At 49.6% G+C, this 18633-nt stretch overlaps 10 protein-coding genes across 11 annotated transcripts; 6 read left to right on the top strand and 4 right to left on the bottom strand.

The window, feature by feature from the left end:
- Positions 1-350: 350 nt before the first annotated feature.
- FOIG_05915 (uncharacterized protein) lies at positions 351-1416 on the top strand. Its single transcript, XM_031204808.1, has 2 exons — positions 351-564; positions 633-1416. The coding sequence occupies exons 1-2, from the start codon at positions 478-480 to the stop codon at positions 942-944; spliced, it is 399 nt and encodes a 132-aa protein (XP_031065057.1). The 5' UTR covers positions 351-477; the 3' UTR covers positions 945-1416.
- FOIG_05914 (uncharacterized protein) lies at positions 1106-4747 on the bottom strand. Its single transcript, XM_031204807.1, has 3 exons — positions 3543-4747; positions 1660-3494; positions 1106-1599 (listed from the first exon to the last, which is right to left on the bottom strand). Exons 1-3 carry the CDS (start codon positions 4459-4461, stop codon positions 1537-1539), a joined length of 2817 nt encoding a protein of 938 aa, XP_031065056.1. The 5' UTR covers positions 4462-4747; the 3' UTR covers positions 1106-1536.
- A 119-nt stretch (positions 4748-4866) lies between these two features.
- Positions 4867-7071, top strand: FOIG_05913 (uncharacterized protein). The gene is made up of 2 exons (XM_031204806.1): positions 4867-5359; positions 5406-7071. Exons 1-2 carry the CDS (start codon positions 5168-5170, stop codon positions 6897-6899), a joined length of 1686 nt encoding a protein of 561 aa, XP_031065055.1. The 5' UTR covers positions 4867-5167; the 3' UTR covers positions 6900-7071.
- Positions 7072-7269: 198 nt separating this feature from the next.
- Positions 7270-7947, top strand: FOIG_05912 (uncharacterized protein; the record flags this gene model as incomplete). Its single annotated transcript, XM_031204805.1, has 2 exons — positions 7270-7459; positions 7523-7947. The coding sequence occupies 2 exons, from the start codon at positions 7270-7272 to the stop codon at positions 7945-7947; spliced, it is 615 nt and encodes a 204-aa protein (XP_031065054.1).
- Positions 7948-8668: 721 nt separating this feature from the next.
- FOIG_05911 (uncharacterized protein) lies at positions 8669-10857 on the bottom strand. Its single transcript, XM_031204804.1, has 3 exons — positions 10383-10857; positions 9151-10270; positions 8669-9094 (listed from the first exon to the last, which is right to left on the bottom strand). The coding sequence occupies exons 1-3, from the start codon at positions 10417-10419 to the stop codon at positions 9031-9033; spliced, it is 1221 nt and encodes a 406-aa protein (XP_031065053.1). The 5' UTR covers positions 10420-10857; the 3' UTR covers positions 8669-9030.
- A 22-nt stretch (positions 10858-10879) lies between these two features.
- On the top strand, positions 10880-12050 carry FOIG_05910 (blocked early in transport 1). Its single transcript, XM_031204803.1, has 2 exons — positions 10880-11467; positions 11521-12050. Exons 1-2 carry the CDS (start codon positions 11333-11335, stop codon positions 11677-11679), a joined length of 294 nt encoding a protein of 97 aa, XP_031065052.1. The 5' UTR covers positions 10880-11332; the 3' UTR covers positions 11680-12050.
- On the bottom strand, positions 11797-13942 carry FOIG_05909 (uncharacterized protein). The gene is made up of 2 exons (XM_031204802.1): positions 13648-13942; positions 11797-13597 (listed from the first exon to the last, which is right to left on the bottom strand). The coding sequence occupies exons 1-2, from the start codon at positions 13763-13765 to the stop codon at positions 12042-12044; spliced, it is 1674 nt and encodes a 557-aa protein (XP_031065051.1). The 5' UTR covers positions 13766-13942; the 3' UTR covers positions 11797-12041.
- A 523-nt stretch (positions 13943-14465) lies between these two features.
- FOIG_05908 (uncharacterized protein) lies at positions 14466-15941 on the top strand. The gene is made up of 2 exons (XM_031204801.1): positions 14466-14874; positions 14927-15941. Exons 1-2 carry the CDS (start codon positions 14649-14651, stop codon positions 15307-15309), a joined length of 609 nt encoding a protein of 202 aa, XP_031065050.1. The 5' UTR covers positions 14466-14648; the 3' UTR covers positions 15310-15941.
- On the bottom strand, positions 14575-16192 carry FOIG_05907 (uncharacterized protein; the record flags this gene model as incomplete). Of its 2 annotated transcripts, XM_031204800.1 has the most annotated exons (2): positions 15385-15782; positions 15834-16110. In XM_031204800.1, 2 exons carry the CDS (start codon positions 16108-16110, stop codon positions 15544-15546), a joined length of 516 nt encoding a protein of 171 aa, XP_031065049.1. In that variant the 3' UTR covers positions 15385-15543. The 2 variants fall into 2 exon arrangements, with proteins under 2 accessions (XP_031065048.1, XP_031065049.1); XM_031204799.1 differs by having other exon boundaries at positions 14575-16192.
- A 1164-nt stretch (positions 16193-17356) lies between these two features.
- FOIG_05906 (uncharacterized protein) lies at positions 17357-18574 on the top strand (the record flags this gene model as incomplete). Its single annotated transcript, XM_031204798.1, has 2 exons — positions 17357-18134; positions 18192-18574. The coding sequence occupies 2 exons, from the start codon at positions 17357-17359 to the stop codon at positions 18572-18574; spliced, it is 1161 nt and encodes a 386-aa protein (XP_031065047.1).
- Positions 18575-18633: the final 59 nt, after the last annotated feature.

Here is an 18633-nt window from a genome sequence, read left to right as displayed (position 1 = left end):
ATGGCGATCATCATTTGTGACTTAATCGAAGCCAAATTTCCATCATGATGACTTTGACGGGGTAAACACCAAAAGACGGTGTATACATCAAACTCTTTATATTTATGCTAAGTCGTTTCATCGACTGACTATGCACGTACCAGTTAAGACGACGAAGAAAAAAAAAAAAAAAAAAAAAAAAAAAAAAAAACAAGATATCAGACGATACTCGACTTTTCCCCTAATAGGCTGCATCGCTAATTCTGTAGGACAGATATTCTTGCGTGAGGCAGAGCGGACTTGGAGCTCCTTGGGTGACCCACATGATCTTCTTCGTTTACAACTGATCTGATCAATATCTGATGGGGGCAATTTTCTGGGACAAGCACAAGCGAGCTCATCAAGGGTAAGAGAATCGAGGCACACTCTCAACAAGGCCTTGACATCTTGAGCTTGTGAACAGCGTTGGTCGAATACTGTACACCACTTGGATCTACGATGTCAAGTGACTTTCTTTGTGTAAACAGTCTGGCAATAAGCTCACGATATGACATACTACGTAGTACAAGCACTATCGAAATCAAGGTGCCTCCTGTCAAACCAAGTGATCGAATTGTACGAGGTTCACTGACATGTTGAGGCCCATCTCACAGCCAGGCACGCAATACCTTGCCTTGCCTTGCAGCCCTGCTCTTGGAGCTATCGTGTGGTGGGGAGCTGTCAAGGGGACAAGGGGGCACCTGGTGCGCATGCATGCATTCGGGCGAGTTCCAGAATCCTCGCAGAAGCACGGCCCTTCCATTCCTTCTCATCATCCATCACAGGCGTGCCCAAGTCTGGGGTATTGTGTGGACTGGACTGGATTTCCCATGTCGAACTTTACCAAGCTGGCGAGGATACAATGCATTTCCCTTGCTCCCTTTCCCCACATGCGCATAACGGCGGTTCCCGTATGTTTCGTATGAGCAGTTTTGCGGCTGATGATAAAGCCGAGTACTGAGATCTGGCGTCGAGATGTATGCACAGGAGAGGCACCGGCCCGGGTTTAAAAATGCGGTGATGGGAAACCAACCAGATGCCCGGGCCGGTAGTTGAATCTCCAGTGGACTTGAGGGTTGTTGAATTATATCGTCAGATACTTCGGTACCGTCTTTACTGAAGGTATCATGCCATAAAAGCATACTCGCCAGTATCACCTATACAGCACTTACACGTAACCGCACTTGATTCATCCCAACAGGTTCACGCGGCAAACACACAAATCGACAAAGATGCTATACAATTCTGCAGAATGCATACTGTTGATGTTCTTAGTCTTCGAGTTCAAAGATCTACCGCTCATCCAAAACCAGCCAGCCCAGAACGCCCACGGGCAGGGTATTAATACAAGTAATCCGTGTAAAACAACACATGCCATTCTGATCCCCACCAGGTTTCACTCATGCGAGGAAGCCTGTGTAAATCACTGCGAACAATGCCTCCTCAACACGAGGTTGCTTGAAAGCATGTCGTGACAACGCCCCGTCTTTTTCCATTACGCCATCCTGCGAAACTGCATCAGCGGCCCTGATCGTAATTCTCAATATGGACCAGATCAAGGAGTGATGCAATGTAAGGGCTCTGCGAAGTTGATTAGTACAACTACTTCATGGCAAACGCTGATAGGATTGATAGACATACCAAGGCCCTGTTCTCTGCAAGGATCTCAAACAGTCGCGGTAACAGGGGGCGGAAAAGAACCTCGTTCCAGCCTCCTATTTCACCCACTTTCTCCTGTTTCTTGACCATCTCTTCCTCAGCCTCCGTTTTGACCACATTGCGAGCAATGTTCCTTAGCACTAACGCAGCGCTGAGTGGAATACCAGCTGCCTGGGGCGGGAGGTTTGGGTTTCGCTCGTCCCGTGCTGTTGCAGTTTCCTCGAAGGTCACAGCCATAGTCTTGGCAGGAATAATCCATGAACGCTCGGGCTTTCGACTAAGCGCGTCGTTGGGCAATGCTGAAGAGATGTGCGTGTTGATGTGTCTCGCGAAATCCTGAAGGCGCATTTTGGTGGACTTCGGATAGCGGGAGCACTGATCCCAGGTACAAATGTATTCCTTCTCGACGTTGTCGAATTGCCCCCCTTCATTTCGCTTCTCTCCTAGATGGTCCACGAGGATGTGCTCCCAAAGCTTTTCAGGCTGAATGTAAAAGTGACCACATTTCTCAAGCTTATTGTTAGGATTTGAGGCCCAAAGGCATCGCCCGTACTCCTTGCCATCCAAGCCAAGAGGTTTTGGTCTTGCACGGATACCGTGGATGATGAACTTTTGTTGCGGATCGCCAGGCTCTCTAAGAACCTGCGCGTTTGAATCCTTATATACAGACGTACTGTTCCGGATGAAGTCGGCAGGCGTGATAAGAGGCTGATTGATAACCTTAAGTGGTGCGACAAATGCGTTTTGGTAGGCCTGCCAGGCGGCCAGTTGTGTCACAAAAGAGTTATTGTCCTCCTCGAAGAAGCAGCGAACCCAACGGTGAACACGATCTGGCTCTTCAAGCTTGAGCATCTCCTGAAGAAGATCTTCAGGCATAGGAGCAATCTGGTCACGAGCGGGAATTCTTTGCTCGGGTACAAGAACAAACTCGCGTTGTGTCTTACGAGCACCATGAGCTAGGAGGCGTGCAAGATGGTCAATGAGGTTTTCTGGCGTCAAAGACCGGACCAAGGTGTCCACGTTGGGCACAACAGCAGTGTACTGATAGAGGAAATCGAGACACGCGTCGATAAGCTCATCATCGTTGAGCAAAAGCCAACTGGAAAGGCGCTGGAGCACTAGCCCAGGAACATTGCTTAGCTTGTTGGTAGCCTCGAGATTCATGGAGATGCGGCCGAGCGCCCGAAGAGACGTCAGAATGATACCACGGTCATCAGACGTCAACTGCTCCAACAATGTCCTATACATAGGGTCGTCTGACTCCAATGTCATGAACGGCGTCAACTGCTCGGCAATGTCCAGGGCAAGATGTTTCAGTTCCACAAGAGAATCCTTCTGCGGTAGGTTCAGAATGATACAAATGAGATCCTTGACGGGAGGGAAGTCTGATATGTTGTGAGCATTTTCCGGCAAGGTGACCATGTTCCGCAACGTCAGGACAGCTTCAGTGATCAGCACCATATTGTCCGCGTATGACTCAGTTTGCAGAATGTCGGGTACATCCTTCTCGATCAGGTTTTCGATACGCTCCAAGATATCTTTTGTCCCATAATTTCCATCGAGGGCGCTCGGGTCACTAGAGTCATATGGAAGGTTCCAAGATATACTCCAGTTAACGTGGTAGAACAGATGTCCTACTTCAAGGGCTTTGTCAACTAGACCTTCGGCCAGACCTGGGAATGAATCGAACTTGTACTTATCACCTCGCTCAAACGATATTTTCACCAGATGACTGAGCGCAAAGGCTTGTTCAGCAGGAATATTTGATCGCAAAGCGTTCAAACACCTCATGTAAATGTTAGGGCCATCGAAACCGGCTAATAGAGTCAGTGGAAGAAAAGCACAAAATACGAATGAATACTCACTGCCGGGTTGCATCGGTTGACGAGGGTCAATGCGCGGAGTTTGGCGTGGCTTCTGAAACTCGGTGGGCGCATTGCTCGGGGTTGGCACTGCGCGTAGTGTTAGAGGTTTAGAAAATCGCGGCTGATAGGCAGTGACCAAGTTGGATGTATTCTCAGAGTTAGTGGGATGGTGAAGAACCGAGGGACCTCGATTTCCCTGGTAATTCTGTTGTTGGTGCTGCTGAGGTATGTGCATGTTTGGGTGATGCGAGGGGGTCTGAGGAGGGTTGGCGGCTGGTGAGTTGGTACTGCTCGCATGGTGAGCAGAAGAATGTCGGGTTGTTCGTGAAGGTCCAGTATCCGGTTGAAAGATGACACGCTGAGGAGGTGCCTCACGCAGTCCTCTGGATGCACGCGCACTGGCAGCAGTGTCTGGCACAGGTCGCTCGCGGACGGGTGTACCATCGTCTCCCGAGGCCGCTGAGTCTGTGGCACCAACGTTACTCTCTCTTTTCTTCCCCCAGAAATTTTCCCTTGTGCGTGACAACAAGCCAGCGCCTTTAGCCGTCACGTCCTCCAGAATATCCTTTGGTGGAGGTTCCTTTCCATGTACTGTGCTGATCTCAAACGCAGCCAAGTTCTTGTAGAACTTCTCCTTCAACGAGAAGGCAGTGGAGGCTTCATTGTTAGAATATATGCCCAGCTCTGACGCCATACGTCGCCATGCAAGCTTCTCCTCCGAGATCTTGTCATAACCACCACTTTCCACGACGTGATTGAAGACCTTGAACAAGTCAACATGCGTTGCGCCGACCTTGGGCTCTGGGTCAAGTGTCGTTCCTCGCTTGGCATGATAGTCACGGAGTCGCGACATAAAGTCCTCGTATTCGGGCGTGCGATCTATCGTGTGCGGCGGCACCTCATTGCGAACGGGCGCCATATTAAGAGATCGTGCGGTGAACTGATTGTGCGCGGGTGGATGAAAACAGAATACGAAATGCGCAGTCGCGAAGAAGGGGGAAAGGTCTCTTGTCGTCGAGCTGTGTTAAATGTCGTGCAGTCACGAAAGATACCCACGGATAGGCGCTTCCACCCAGCGTCTGAAAGGCCTCAATGACCTCTATATCGATAATTGGCTGGTTTTAGAGATACCGTGGGTGTTTGCAGCTTGATCCACGATTCTCAAATCGCATGGGTCAGTCGCTGATAGTTTGGTTTGGCGCGGCGCGTCGAAGTCTTGGGGGTAAGATTGCGCTAGCTTATCTCCACGTGACCCTTGGTCACAATGGAATTTGGGAAGTTCTCTTCCTCGGTAGCTACCTAGATAATCAATTATCCCTTCAACCCCAATTTCTCCTGCCCAAAGTTGAGTTCGTCAGATCCTTGATGCGGATTTATCGATTTTTACTTAAATGGTTGGCAAGAAGGATGGGCAGGCGTGTCGGGGCAGGTAGTACCTACTTGCCTCCTAGATATTTATCAAGTGCTTCGGAAGGAGAAGCCGAGTCCTCAAGTTGAAGACCAATTGCATGGCACAAGGCGCGCGCATGACTTTATCTCTGTGAATTCCAACCCAAATCCGATCAAACCTTTTTCTCATTTACTCTGCGGAGTACCTATGCAGTCTTCCATTTTTAAGTTCTATCATGGCTGGTCCCCCGACTCCTGTGTCCGGGTGCCCACTCGTTTACTTAGAGATCCGCGATGGAGCGTCCGCCAAAGCTTACAACTCTTCCCACCCACACAATGCTTTCACTTTGACAATCGAAGGTGAAAGGCCGATCGGATCAGAGATGGGAATCTTGGTTCTTTTGATTCATAAAGGGAAACAACAAGTGGTACGGACTGGTGGTAATGGGCTCGAGTGGGAGGCTAATAGGCCAGGTTTCCCTTTGCCTCAGCGAAATAAAAGGAGGATCACCGTCCTCTGCAGACATCATCAGCATCAACAAGCAAACTAATCGAATCTGTGTATCTGTACCCAAGAAGCCTCAAGCGCTCCTCGCGCAGTTCGAGGAAAAGAGAGATTTCAGTGTTGCTGTATGCTTGCTGCAGAGGGCTGGGTTCTTCGCCAGCGAGGCAATACCAGCATCTCTTCTAACAGTTCCTCCTCAGCCTGTATCTCAAACACACGATGTCATGTTTGACATAAGGCCACGACTCTCTTCAATCACGCCGCCGACTCTATTGCCTCCGAATGATTTCCAAGGAACTGGTGCTCCACCTGACTTCTCGTTCACCACAATGTTGAACGCTCCTTTTCACCCTTCGCCATTTTCGACTGTCCCGACCTCGCACATTGAACAGACACAAAGAGCGCAGTCAATGCCTATGCAAAGCTATTTTGCAGGGACTCAAATGCGGCATACTAGTCCAGTGACGGCACAGCTCAACCCATACCACATGTTCTTTGAAAGAGACGGCACACGCTCACATATACCTCGCGTTGGGTCACCTCTGAGGTACTCCTTTAACTCGAGTCCGCCTCCGACACAGTCACCCATCGGTGGGGCCGACATGGTGATGCCTCTGAATGTGTCCACCACAGGCTCCGATGCTCAGAGTCTCTCAGTTCGTGAAAGTTCTAAAGTCGGCTCTTTTGAATGTCACCCGGACGTTGCTACCAAGAGCTGTAATACGCACGCAGGCTTGAAAAAAGACCTTTCGCCCGAACCGTACCGTGGACAGCCGCTGCACGACCAGGACTTTCGCAAACTGATGCCTCGGCCCAGACAGTTGCCATTTGATTCACGCGCAAAGACCGCCGCGCCATACAAGAAGCCCGAGGCGCATGTAGGTATGCGATCAGGGCTTGAGAAATCCTCCGACTCTAGAAAACCCTGGGGATCTTCTAGCCAATCTTTAAGGACAGATTCAACCAATTCAGGGAAAAGCCAAAGCACCAAAGCCACGTACAACACGACAAATAAGAGATTAAATCAGACGAGTCACAGAGTTCTTGCGTCGGAAAACACTGATAATTATTCTAGTGCAACTAACAGTTTTGAAGACCATCCTCCAGGTTCTAAATCGGTAGGTATGTTTGCGAGTGTGAAAGCAAAAGATGATATGTACAAGGATGCCGAATGTCAGACAACCCTCCCAAAAAGCCCGAAAGCTTCAACTAGCTCGCAGAGGTCCTCATATTCAAGACAAGAAACCTCGGGCGTGGAGGTCTTACCATGGGTTATGCTTACTGACAACAACACGTTGAAGGATTTGAATCAAGCAACAGCCCCGTTGTTTGAACAGTTCGAACAGGATATAGCCAGGGGCGGTGACGCAGCTTTGCTTGCACAGTTCTATTCAAAGCAATTATGGGCAAGACGTAGAGACTTCTGGTATAAAAAGCTTCAAGTCATGGTCGGCGGGGAGTGACGACTGATTGGCGAGTTACCTGCCATATGAAGGGATAGTTAGAGGTTAAAGGAAGGAAACTCGGACATTTGACTTTATTACGGGAATTGAAGTGCTTGTAGGCAATTAACGTATTGCTGAGGCTGACTCACTGTTCCTAATATATGAATTGTACCTACCACGCCTACCTCAGACTCTCCCGTCTCCCCCATTCAACAACTGACCGAGCCCCTTTACGTCCTTTGTCCATCGAACTTATCACGGAATCAAGACGCCCCTTAATACCGAGCTTATTCAAGGGGCTCAGTATTCTTGCGAAAACTTTACGCATTCCCATTGGTTAGAGTTGAGCTGCATTTCTTTCTGTATTGCATTCATCCTAGCTGCCACGATGTCTACAGTCCTACCAAGCATTGAAGACCCAAATTTCCTTACAACCTTTCCGAGCCCGGCCCCCAGTCCCAACGACCGAGAGATGTCCCACAGTCCCGATATGGAACGGCTGTTGGATATGTTCCCCGACATTGGTATCGAGAAAGTTCGTGACATCCGGGCGAAACAGATACGCGAGTCCACCCAATGTAAGCTATAACTTCACACGTCTTACCAGAGTACGGGTATGTATTCTAACTATATAATTACAGGCATCAGCAAGCGTCTTGCTAGTCGTTCTGGCTGGTTTTGTCAAAAGCAGGGCCCGAGGAACCTCTTCAACGATATCCGTCTCAGCAATACTCAGGAGGCCATCAACAAAGATTTTCGTCTCTATCGAAACATCAGCCAGCAGCACGGTGCACAACACACGCTGGAATGGGCCGAGCAGAGGGGTAGCAACATCATGATTGTCAGCCGTCTTTCTCGCAATATGGGCAAGCACCGAGGTCAAAGCAGACTCAAGCTCTGGACCAGGTTCCACAAACACATACGCGATGTTATCAACCAGCGAATACACGAGATCGAGAACGGCAATGGGGAGCTTGCGAGAGCTTTCTACATCATTCAGGTCACAAATTCACCCCAAGAGGTAGCCTGGCACCTCATTCGCAAGCATCCTGGGACATGCACCTAGTTCAGTATCTGGGTAGTCCTGTGCCACAGTTGGGGCATTCCAAGGCTGTATTATTTGTAAATGCCCTTGAGTTATTGAAAATGGTGTTTCTTATTGGAGCTTTCTATTAATACACTCTCACGTTCAAAGGCAATCATAGTTCACAAAGGTCAGGTCTGAGGAGCTACCTGCTACTGGTATTACGGATTGAGATCGCAAAGTTAGTCTCTATGCGCATTTACAAAAAACTTGATTAATAAATGGCGTTTGAAATCTCCCAATATTTCTTTTTTTAAGTTCTTGTGTGAACTCTGTTGCATATGCCCGGCAAAGGCTCAGGGTTTGATGCCCTCGGCGACGAAACCATTGCTTGGACATGATAAGGACTAGAACTCTGCCTCAGGTGACAAAGCCATCCGTTGAGAGAACGTATTCGTTATGATCCCAGCCTTGGGGTGCCGTTTGTCATTGAGATAGAGCCTGACATGAACAAACTTCTCAACTGTATTTTAAGGGGTACCGCTCATCCCCAACTGGCCATATTAGAGACAACTAGATTGCGTGTGAACGGTCAGCCATAACGTGAAGAATTTCGCTATCTCTACTTCTATGTGGAGCCGTGATCACTTTTACTGCAGTACTTTCTGATGTAGCGAATTGTCTTCCTACGGTTTCTGTTATGGCGCCAAACCGTTCTGTGCGCCTACTGAGGCTTATTGCGTTTCAACAACGAGAACGGCTATTCTTAAGGCCTTGTCCATATTGCCTGCCTAAAGCTCAAGTTGGAAACGTTCGATGTGTCGGTTTGATAGATCTCATGGAGAGCTTAGATATTAACCAGCACGCCTGCCCATGTATTGGCTGGATCATATTAGTAGATATACTGTTCAGTGAAGGTTCAGAGGTAATAAATCATCCATATGCTACAAATATATAGGTTTTTGTTGATTCAAAAGCTTGTGGAGGACGCATGATGTGTAAAACTGTACAGTCTTTTGAAACCGCCATTTTCCTAGACAAAAGACAAAAAAGCCGTCGTATTCATAAGGTATCCATCCGAAACGTGCCTAAAGGGTATTTAAATCGATACAAAGATAACAGCCGTTACTCCTTCATCTTGACATAGTTGCTGGGGAAAATGCCCGTTCTTGTGCCAATTTGTCCGGTCCTATTGCGCTGTCAGTTACTGTGACGATGTTTGAGCCATTCGTGTTGAATACATACCACCAGTCGTTATCACTCTCGGTTCGCTTTAGTACAGTGATGACATCTCCCTTCTTGAAACCCAGATCACCTGGTTGATCCGCGTCAAAGTTGTACACAGCAACTGCCTCGTTCTTCTTAAGCATTGCTTGCTTGGCACCAAAGTTGGGCTTGGGAGCCGCTGGCCGTCCAGGGCCAGCCTTCTTTTCGGCGCCAAACCCTCCCGAACCTCCTGTGGGATTGTCACGATAAACGTAGTCGTTGTTCGCTCCGCCACCAGAAGCAAATGTGCTGGAACGCGTGGGCCCGCCAAAACCGCCTGGTCTGTCGTATACATCGTCCTGCCATGTATTCGACCGGCTGGGTCGTCCGAAGCTATCATCGTATGAGCCTGAGCCTGTACGATCGCGCTGCACGCCCTCGCCCATCGCGGATCCTCGGCGACCGTTCCACACAACATCGTCGTGCTGATCATCGTATACAGGAATGTCGTTGTACATGGCGTCGTCACCACCGCCTCTCATGCCGTTGAAAACGCGCGAGTTAAGGATATTCATGAGAGGGGCAGCTTGAGGAGGTGGCCTCACAGAACCGGTGAGGAGCTGCTGCGCCGTGAAGCGCTGGCCGTACATCTTCTCATTAGCATCACGGCGCTCAATGATGGCAGATCCCTCGAGGGAAACACCAGCAAAGAGACCCTTGGTCTTGGAGTAACTGAAGATGCCGGCGACACCTTTCAGCGAAGCAGCACCGGCTGCTTCGGCATTGCGACCAACGGGACCAGCTGCCAAGGAAACATTGCCACCTAGTGTCAAAGAGCCAGCTTGAGCAAAGGACCGGACGGCGCTCGAATCGTTCAGAATAAAGACAAAATCCGTCAATTCGAAACCAACTTGACCACCGAAGCCGGCTCCGGCGGTCGCAATAGCGCTCGGGGCACTCCAACCGCCCTCGGGAAGTCGGGCGACGACGAGACCGCTGCCAAAACGGCCTGAGCCGAGGAAGCCGGCCTTGAGAACGGTGATGATGGCAAGGCCCTTAGCATTGGCGAGGATGGATGGAGGAATGACCTTGTCGGGACCGAAAGACTGGCGAGGGTTGATAAAGGAAGTCAGGATCTTGCCGCACTTCTTACATTCCGCTGTTGGGGAGTTGTGTTAGCCATGTCTCGCACTTGAGCTGATCGCTTCATTGAGGGGTGGAGTAGCCCATGATGCGCGATCATGAGTGCGGAATTTGGTGGCTCGACTTACACGCCATTGACGACGGGAGGGGATTGTTGATGCCCATCTTGATACACTCAAACAAAGCTCAAGAGATGCAATGCACAAACAGGAACAGGGATAGAAAGTTGTCGTCGCGCAAGTCGAAAACTGTTGTTGGAGGAGCCAAGAAGCTCTCAGTACAAGGCCGATGAGTGGGGTTGATATGATAGGTATAGTAGCCCAGCTTGACCGGGTTGCGTCGTCACCAGACGAGTTACTGCTGCGCCTCGATGGTATATGCCAAGGAGTGGACGTAAGCAAACGAGTGTAGAATATTCTGCGGCGATATTATACAAGGACTTGTAGGATCGACAAAGCTACAAAGAAGGAAAAGTAGAGGTCTTAAGTCTAGACTATTAGGTGCAGACGTTGGGCATGCGCATTCACGGCACCTCGTAACGGGGAGCTTCCATGTCCTGTGGCGCAGCAATTCAGGTAACCTGGCGTCAACGTGAACAACAACGAATCCACTGTACTTAGAGCCTTTTGCAACTGCCCAACCATTTTCTCTCATTAGGCCTTGTCTGTAACGTGTTGCCCCGCCGTAGGCGCCAGGGTACAGTACATTCAGCTTTCCTTTGGTGCATGGAGAAATCTCCAGTTTCTCAGCGGATGGAGGTGTGGCTGTTAGTTGAAGTGTGGCGGTGTCAGCACCAGAGTACGTACCACTGAACGTCCAGCGCGCCCGCGTGAGGTGGCCGTGGCGGACTTTGGGGCCAACCGAGGAGGTCGTCATGGCTATCGGTTTTGTGTTAGAACTCGAACCCCTTTCACAACTTGGCCCTTGACATTTCGAGGATACATCTGACGACTACGAAGACCTCTCGTCTTCTGCAAAGCGACGACAAACAACACACGAAACAATCTGTTCCCATCGAAAGCCAGACCATACCGAGAACCCCTGTTTCGCTATCCCCTAGATTCCGACAACCTTCACCATGTCCGAAGCCTACGAACGAGAGCGCCAGAACAACGCGCGCCTAGATGAGCTCTCCGCAAAGGTCTCCGCCCTTCGAGGTGTGACAGTCGACATTTACGATAACGCTCGAGCCCAGGATGTCATCGACAACACCGTCTGTCTCCCCCCTTCGCAAGCGACAACTTCCAGCCGACTAACGTCAAACAGTCCGATACCTTCTCCTCCATGACCACACAGATGAAGGGCTCTGCTGGCCGCTTAACTCGCATGGCTGCATCAGGCAACCGTGTCGCTATTCTCAAGCTTTCGGGGATCGTTATTGGCGTTTTCTTGGTGTTATTCTACGGGGCAAAACTGTTGTTCTAAAAGCCTTGACACAGATATAAGCTGGACAGGGAACGACCGTAATAGAGGGCATCCGTTGTGAAGGGAAGACGGATGTTTACTAGGTGGTATACACAGATGGTCAAGGGCATCCAAGTGTCCACAGCTAAAAGGCTAAGGAGTTGTGTCTCAGGATTTTTACTGTTTTCGCAGCGTTGGGCTGGCGTTATTTGAATACACTCACATTGCTTCTTACCCGAACCAATGTCATAATGGTCGTACAATTTAAGCCATCCTGTTTCGCATCTACTTGACTCCTAACATGCAAACGCCAATCATGCCTGCAATTGTTTTATAGAAACCTCCGCCCCAAAAACCATCTAGATGTTTCCAAAACTTACTACCTACTGCCACACGTTTGAGAACAAGTCTTCATCTCCGCCAAAGCCACCGCTAGGCTTGGCTTGACCACTGCCATTGGCAGCAGGTCCACTGCTTGTCCATCCTCCAAACTCCTCATCAGCCGATACTTTGGGCGATGCAATAGGATTGAAGCCTCCTGATGCCCCAGGGACGATGGGTGTGTTGGCAAAGGCTCCTCCCGTGTTACCCCAACCAAAATCGCTCGCCGCGGGCTTTGGTGGTTCAGGGGCTTTCTGGACGGGAGCTGGTGCGGGAGCTGCAGGGGCTCCCCAATCACTTCCGCCCCAAACATCAGCACCAGAGAAACCACCCATAGAACCGGCTGCGTTAGCAGTTGTTGTCGTACTGGTTGGCGCGGCGGCAGGAGGGCTTTGGGGAGAAGAGAGGTTGAAGACGGAGTTGGTGGAAGCAGCTGCGGGCTGTGGTGGGGGAGGCGATGTGGTCACAGGTGCAGAAAGATCGAAAAGGTCACCCATGGCAGAGGATTGAGCGGGCTTGGGCGCGGCAGGAGCAGCAGGAGCAGCAGGCGGTGGGGAGGAAAAGCCACCGAAGTTCGAGAAGTTGGAAGACTGCTGCTGGTGGGTAGGGGCAGCGGGTTGGGAGGGTTTGCTGTTGAAGAAGCTACCTCCTCCTAGGCCACCAAAGGCATTGGTGCTTGATGTGGTACGACTGGCGGAGCTGAGGCTGGCAAAAGGGTCGGGAGCGGCGGGCTTAGGGGGATTCGAGATGCTGAGACTACTAAAGGCGTCGTTGAAGCCACCCACAGAGCCTTGAGACTGGTGGCTGAAAGTGGGAGAGGCAAAGCCACCGAAGCCTCCCGCAGATGACTGTTGCTGAGGCTGAGCATGAGGTTGCGGTTTAGGCGCAGTAGCATATAGAGATAAGATAGATTGTTTCAAATCGGGACGAGACTGACCGCTCGGAGCGGTACCAGTTGTGCTGGCCGGTCGAGGAGGAGCCGCGGGCTCACCAAAGAAGTCGAGTCCAAGTAGTGAGTCCTTTGTGCTTGTTGCCCTTGGGGGAGCGGGTTCTGCCTTAGGAGCGACCTTCGCCGCGTGAGGAGCAGCGCTGCTTGATCGCACAGGGACAGGGTCTCCGCCGATGAGATCTCCCTGAGGTGCAGGGACAGATTTCGGTGCTTGTGAGTTGCCTAGGGATGCCTTCCTGATGGACTCCTTGCGCTCTATGACTTGCTTCTCCTTAACAATGCTCAGGGGTACATCGTCGTCGCCATCAGCATCTAGAGTAGCAGGATCGGGCATGGGGCCGTCCATAACCCATCGCTTGAGTTCGTACTTCGTTCGGATAAAGTTCTCGATCTTGGCTTCAGAGGGGGCATGGCCTGGCGCAAGCTTGGCCTCCCAGTATTTATTGGCGCGAGCGTTTCCCCAGCTCAGAACACTTTGGAGTTGTTCGTCGGTCCAGGAATCGAGGTCGACGGACTTGACTCGGCTGATGTGAGTGCCCATGCCACGATGGATGCCCGAACATCGGATACAGATGAAGACACCTAGGTTCCAGCTGGCCCATCGAGGATCTGAAATGGTCAGAGGGAATGTGCTAGCAATCTCGTGGTCTAATACATACGCTTGTTTCGTTTACAATCAGAGCAGACCTTATTGGCCTCCAACTTGAGAAGACTCTTGATGGTAGCTTGGTTTTGCGCCGCCCGCTCAGCAGCGGGGTTCGGGGCTCTCCTGGACATGGTGATGCTGATTGATGAAAATACAGAGGAAGTTCGTTATGAGTTGTGGTAGAAGTCGAGGTAAAGGAATTCGAAGCGTCACTCTGAACGAGTGTTGTTGCAAAGTGGCAACCTGTTCGAAAAGGGTGTGCCTAGAATTGGATGAAGGTTGATAGGGAGGTGCCAAGGTGGTCGGTGATGTTCCCTTTAGCTGCCCAGCGGAATTAATGCATGGGCGGGGCGGGTCTGAACACTGCGTGGTAGGTACCTGACCCCTGGAATTGGCGGGGGGCTACAAGACCGCACCAGCCACTGGATGATCGAAGCTTTAGGTACCTTAGGTTTCCTTTTACCTCAACTTGTATCATAATATTTCTTTTGTGAATAGAGTCGGGTCGAAGAAATTTGGATTTTAGTTATCTTAGCCTGCCAATTGTCTCAAAGAAACTCAGACTCAGGGCTCACTCTTCGCAGGTAAATGGATCTGTCTCACTTTGTGAAATAAGATATGTTTAGGACCTCGATCATTCTGGTAAGATGCGAAACATGGGGGCTGAAACCGAAATCTTATCGTACTCGAAGAGAATAAGACTTTTTAAACTTTTAGAGTAATCCTCTCTTAAAGTTGAATCATCAAATTACCGGATTTGGAATTGTACCAGCGTATTCAAGCGCAATACTCGAGCCGTTGGGCCACAAAGAGCGTAAAGCGGATAACCAAGATGTGGCTGTGGTAGGCTTAGCAGCAATAATTCGATGATGCAAATGATTCCACAGTTCGCAACCCATGATTTGTCAACCGGTTGCCACTAAGACCCGGGACTTATAACGTCTCTCTTGAAGGTCATGAATGATAACTCAGTCTTCAATCAAATATAAATAACCATATACAAGTCCTTTCTCAATGCGCTTCTCTCCATTACTATCCACACTCTTCTACACTTTCTCAAATATCACCCGCGTGAGAACTCCTCTGCCTTCACACCTGGCCTTTCGACCTATTCCCCTTCGATCTATGTCCGGCATTCCTCTGTTGGGCGCTTTATTTGGCACTTCATCCAAGAACTCTTCCAATATGTCTTACCCTGATCAACGTTCAAACGACGAGTGGCGAGCTGTCCTCAACAAGGGTATGTTCCTGCACTGCTAGCATCTCTTCTACACAGTAACTAACGTTCGCAGAGCAATTCCGTATCCTGCGTGAGAAGGGTACCGAACCTCCTGGTTCTGGAAAGTTTGACAAGCACTATCCTGAGCAGGGTGTTTATACCTGTGCTGGTTGTGACGCTCCGCTTTATAAGGCGAGCCACAAGTTCAGCTCTGGTTGCGGCTGGCCAGCCTACTTTGACAGCATCCCTGGTGCCGTTGTCCGTCACGAGGATCGCGCTTTCGGTATGGCACGAACAGAGATTGTATGTGCCAACTGCGGCGGTCACCTAGGACATGTGTTCAAGGGCGAGGGCTTTGACACGCCCACTGATGAGCGTCACTGTGTGAACAGCGTCAGTTTAAGCTTTTCACCTGATGACAAGACTGTCAAGGATAAGCCTGAAAGCAAGGCTTGATTTGAAGTATACGGGATCGGGAAAGACGAATGATGAGATTACGAGCGGCATTGGTATGAATGAGGAGCATATGGTGTAGAGTGTGAAGTGACGTGGTACTTAGCTGAAATTGAAATATGAAAATATTGAACAATAAACGGGTTCTACAGTGACTGGTCTTAGAGTTCTCCTCCAGCTGACTGCATCAAGTTGGCCGTTACACATCCCAACCCGCCCAAAATTCATCAAATCGTTTCAATCAAATCTCTCAGGAAAGTATAACCATTCTCCACGTTCCGCATCCCAGTGTCGGAATCTTTGAGAGCTCTGGTCCCAAGTCCAGTAGTTGTCGTCCATATCGCCGTCTTCGGAGAACTTGATTTCGGGGGGTGTCAAGGCTTCTCCCTGTATATATGCTTCTTCGATATCGGCTTCCACTGGCTGATCCTCAAAGGTAATATCCAAGCAACGTATTCTTTCCTCCAAGCCATCTACTAGGGAAGTTTCAGTCTTTCCATCAAATCTTCCTTGAACGTAAGTATTACTTTCTGGGTAAGTGTCGGTCATCTCATCCTTGACTAAAGATCCCTTTTCTTCGGTTCCATTGTGTCCTGGGGATGTATATGTCGAATTGTTCAGCCCCTCTTCAGAACATGATATAGTAAATGATGCTGCGGAGACTCGAGGCACTTGACCTCCATAGATGGACTTCCGCTGAGGATCCTTCAGCTGTCTCTTACGAGATTTCCCTTTCATGGATGCTTCCGCAGAACGGGATATACTATAATTATTTTCTTTTCCAGCATAAAGATGGCTAGGCATGAGCACCTAAAAAGGCATCAGTTCAAAGTCGTGTAACAAGTGTTTGAAGAAGCATTCATACCTTGACCAATGCATTGTAACAACTCTGTCCATTATTTTCTTGGACATCCGTCCTATCTACTGGACAGCGCATGAACAAGGCTTTGATAGCAATATTGGGGGCCATCAAATCGACCAATCTAATTGTTTTCCTAGCTTGAGTCACGTTTATACCTGGAAGACTTGTAATGTGATTGATAGTAATTCTGTGAAAACAGCTTTCAGGAAGCCTATGATGCAAGTCAGAAATAGCGGGCATACTCAAGGCAACAATATACTGACTGTAGTAACTTCTAGTAACTATTGAATTTGAGTCTTCACTGATACCTGTCGAGTGCATAGATGGACATTTTTATGTCCTGGCCTCATTGAGATAACTCGGAAATGGGCGGCATTCAGCTTTCGAAGTCGTAACGCATTACGATGACGAGGCAAATGTGTCATTCCATGAGGTACGCTACTTCGTAATCATTTATTGTGAAACTGGTCATTCGAATCTGTTTTCTGTCAGAGCCTGACGCCCGGTGACTTATGTCCCTTTGAGGCGCAGCACTGACAACACCATATCCGGTTGCCTTTCAGATTGAGGTTGAAAAAGCCCGCGATTGTGACAAGGCGATGACAGTTACAGAAGTGGAATGTAACTGTGATTTAAACCCGTATCCGCGCCTCATCAGAAGTGATAAGATGCAGTTCCTCACTTTCAACCATGCGTGGCCAGTCTCGGTCGCACAACGCACCGAGGCGGCTCTTTATTTCACCGTTAGCAGCACAGCCCGCCTTCGATATGTCGGTAAAGCGAGGCTGTGCACAGCGACAAGCACCAGACACCACTCAAAAACGCTTATTCTTTAGGTGTTTGATGGAAAAGAGGATCGAGGCAGACAATTGGACCAGTATGCCTCGGAATAAAGAAGCGTGCTACTACAGGGTCTAATCCAATGGCTGACCACAGATATCTGCACATTTGCTACGCTGCCTGTCACGATGTCGAGGAAAACCTAGCAGAGGTGGTTTTACTCAGACAACAAGCCTCATATACCTGTCACATAAATCAGGTTGAATTTCATACCCCGCCGCTACATTCTTCATTGTGTCTAGTTCCTGTTTAAGAACCAAGGTCCCTGTTTTTTAAACAATATTTACTCTTTTTCCAGGCACTATTCTCTGCCTTATATCCATTTCGTCTACACTCTAATATTTACCAATGACTCCGCCGAGCAGACAAAGAAACCCAGCTCTGGCTGGTAGGCCTGGTCGCTTGAAACTCAGCGTGGAAGAAGCCATCAGACAAGCTTCCTCTCGCTCGCGGTCGCCCACTACACTCAGTCCTATCTCCAAGGATCGATCGAGGCGTCGAAGCAGTTCGTCGACTACTTCTCACACGGTTGAGTCATTCCGAAGGCGGGCCAGAAGTGACAGGTACTTTGATCCTCTGGGCTTTCAAACCCAGGCGAATCAACACGAAACTTCCATACCGTTTCCACCTCTCGGCTCTCAGGACTCTTCGCCATTCCCTCGATTATCCGTTGACGAGTCCGCCGTTTTCACAGACGAGGAGCCTCCAAGCCAAGGCCAGTCTCCTATTGCTCAGCTATCCGGGCCCAACTGGCAGACGCCAGCACAGCCCCTTCCAAGCGCCCTAAGAACTCAGTCAGCACGAGTCAAAGATGGACAGATGATCCGGGTTACTCTCAAAACCCAGACCACCGAAGTACCGTGTATTGCCAAGTGCTACCTCACTCGGGATTTGAGTGTCGTCGATAACGACTTTGCTCGCAACTGGGGCGTCAAGATACATCCAGTACCTAAACCTCGCTGGAAGGACGCCCGGCACTGGTGCGTGCTGGACGTAATTGACGTGGAAACAATTGGCAGTGTTCAAAAGCAACTGTCAATTCGGCTTGGCAAGCTTCCAGACCAGCGGGTCAGCGTTGAGCTTGGCATTGATGCACTCAAAGCTCTCCATCTAGTTGATGAAACTGGTAGGTAGATTGTCGTTCTAATTAGCTCATGTCAGAATGTAGCTAACCCAAAGGTAGAACAATTATCTCGATCTGCACCTCCTAGCCAATATCTACCATGGACTGGCATCAGCCCTCCTTACATGCAGCAGCCTCAAGATATCCTCGGACCGTATGTGCTTACACCTCCAGCACCACAACAATTTCCCACTAGTCGTAATCGTGCTCTTACAGTACCGTCGATACCTTCTATTAGGATAGATACATCGTTCGACACTTCACTTTCGGTGCCAAAATCTGTGGGCGACTCAGGTTCTGGCGAAGATTCAAGTTCACCTTGGGATTGGGATGCTCTGTCGATAGCATCTCAATCATATCAAGAAGATGACCCGAGCGCCTGGAGTCCGGCTGTTTCGGACTGTGGTGGTCTTTCCTCTTCTTTTGACACTTGTATGAAATAACAGTCCGCGACTGGGGGGTTTCTGCTTGATAATCTTTGCTTCCTTTCCTTGGTGTAGAA

Source organism: Fusarium odoratissimum (genome assembly GCF_000260195.1).
Source record: "Fusarium odoratissimum NRRL 54006 unplaced genomic scaffold supercont1.8, whole genome shotgun sequence".
NCBI classification, from domain to species: Eukaryota; Fungi; Ascomycota; class Sordariomycetes; order Hypocreales; family Nectriaceae; genus Fusarium; species Fusarium odoratissimum.
The sequence above is the reverse complement of the archived record's forward strand: the minus strand, read 5'-3'. Positions and strand labels throughout refer to the sequence as shown.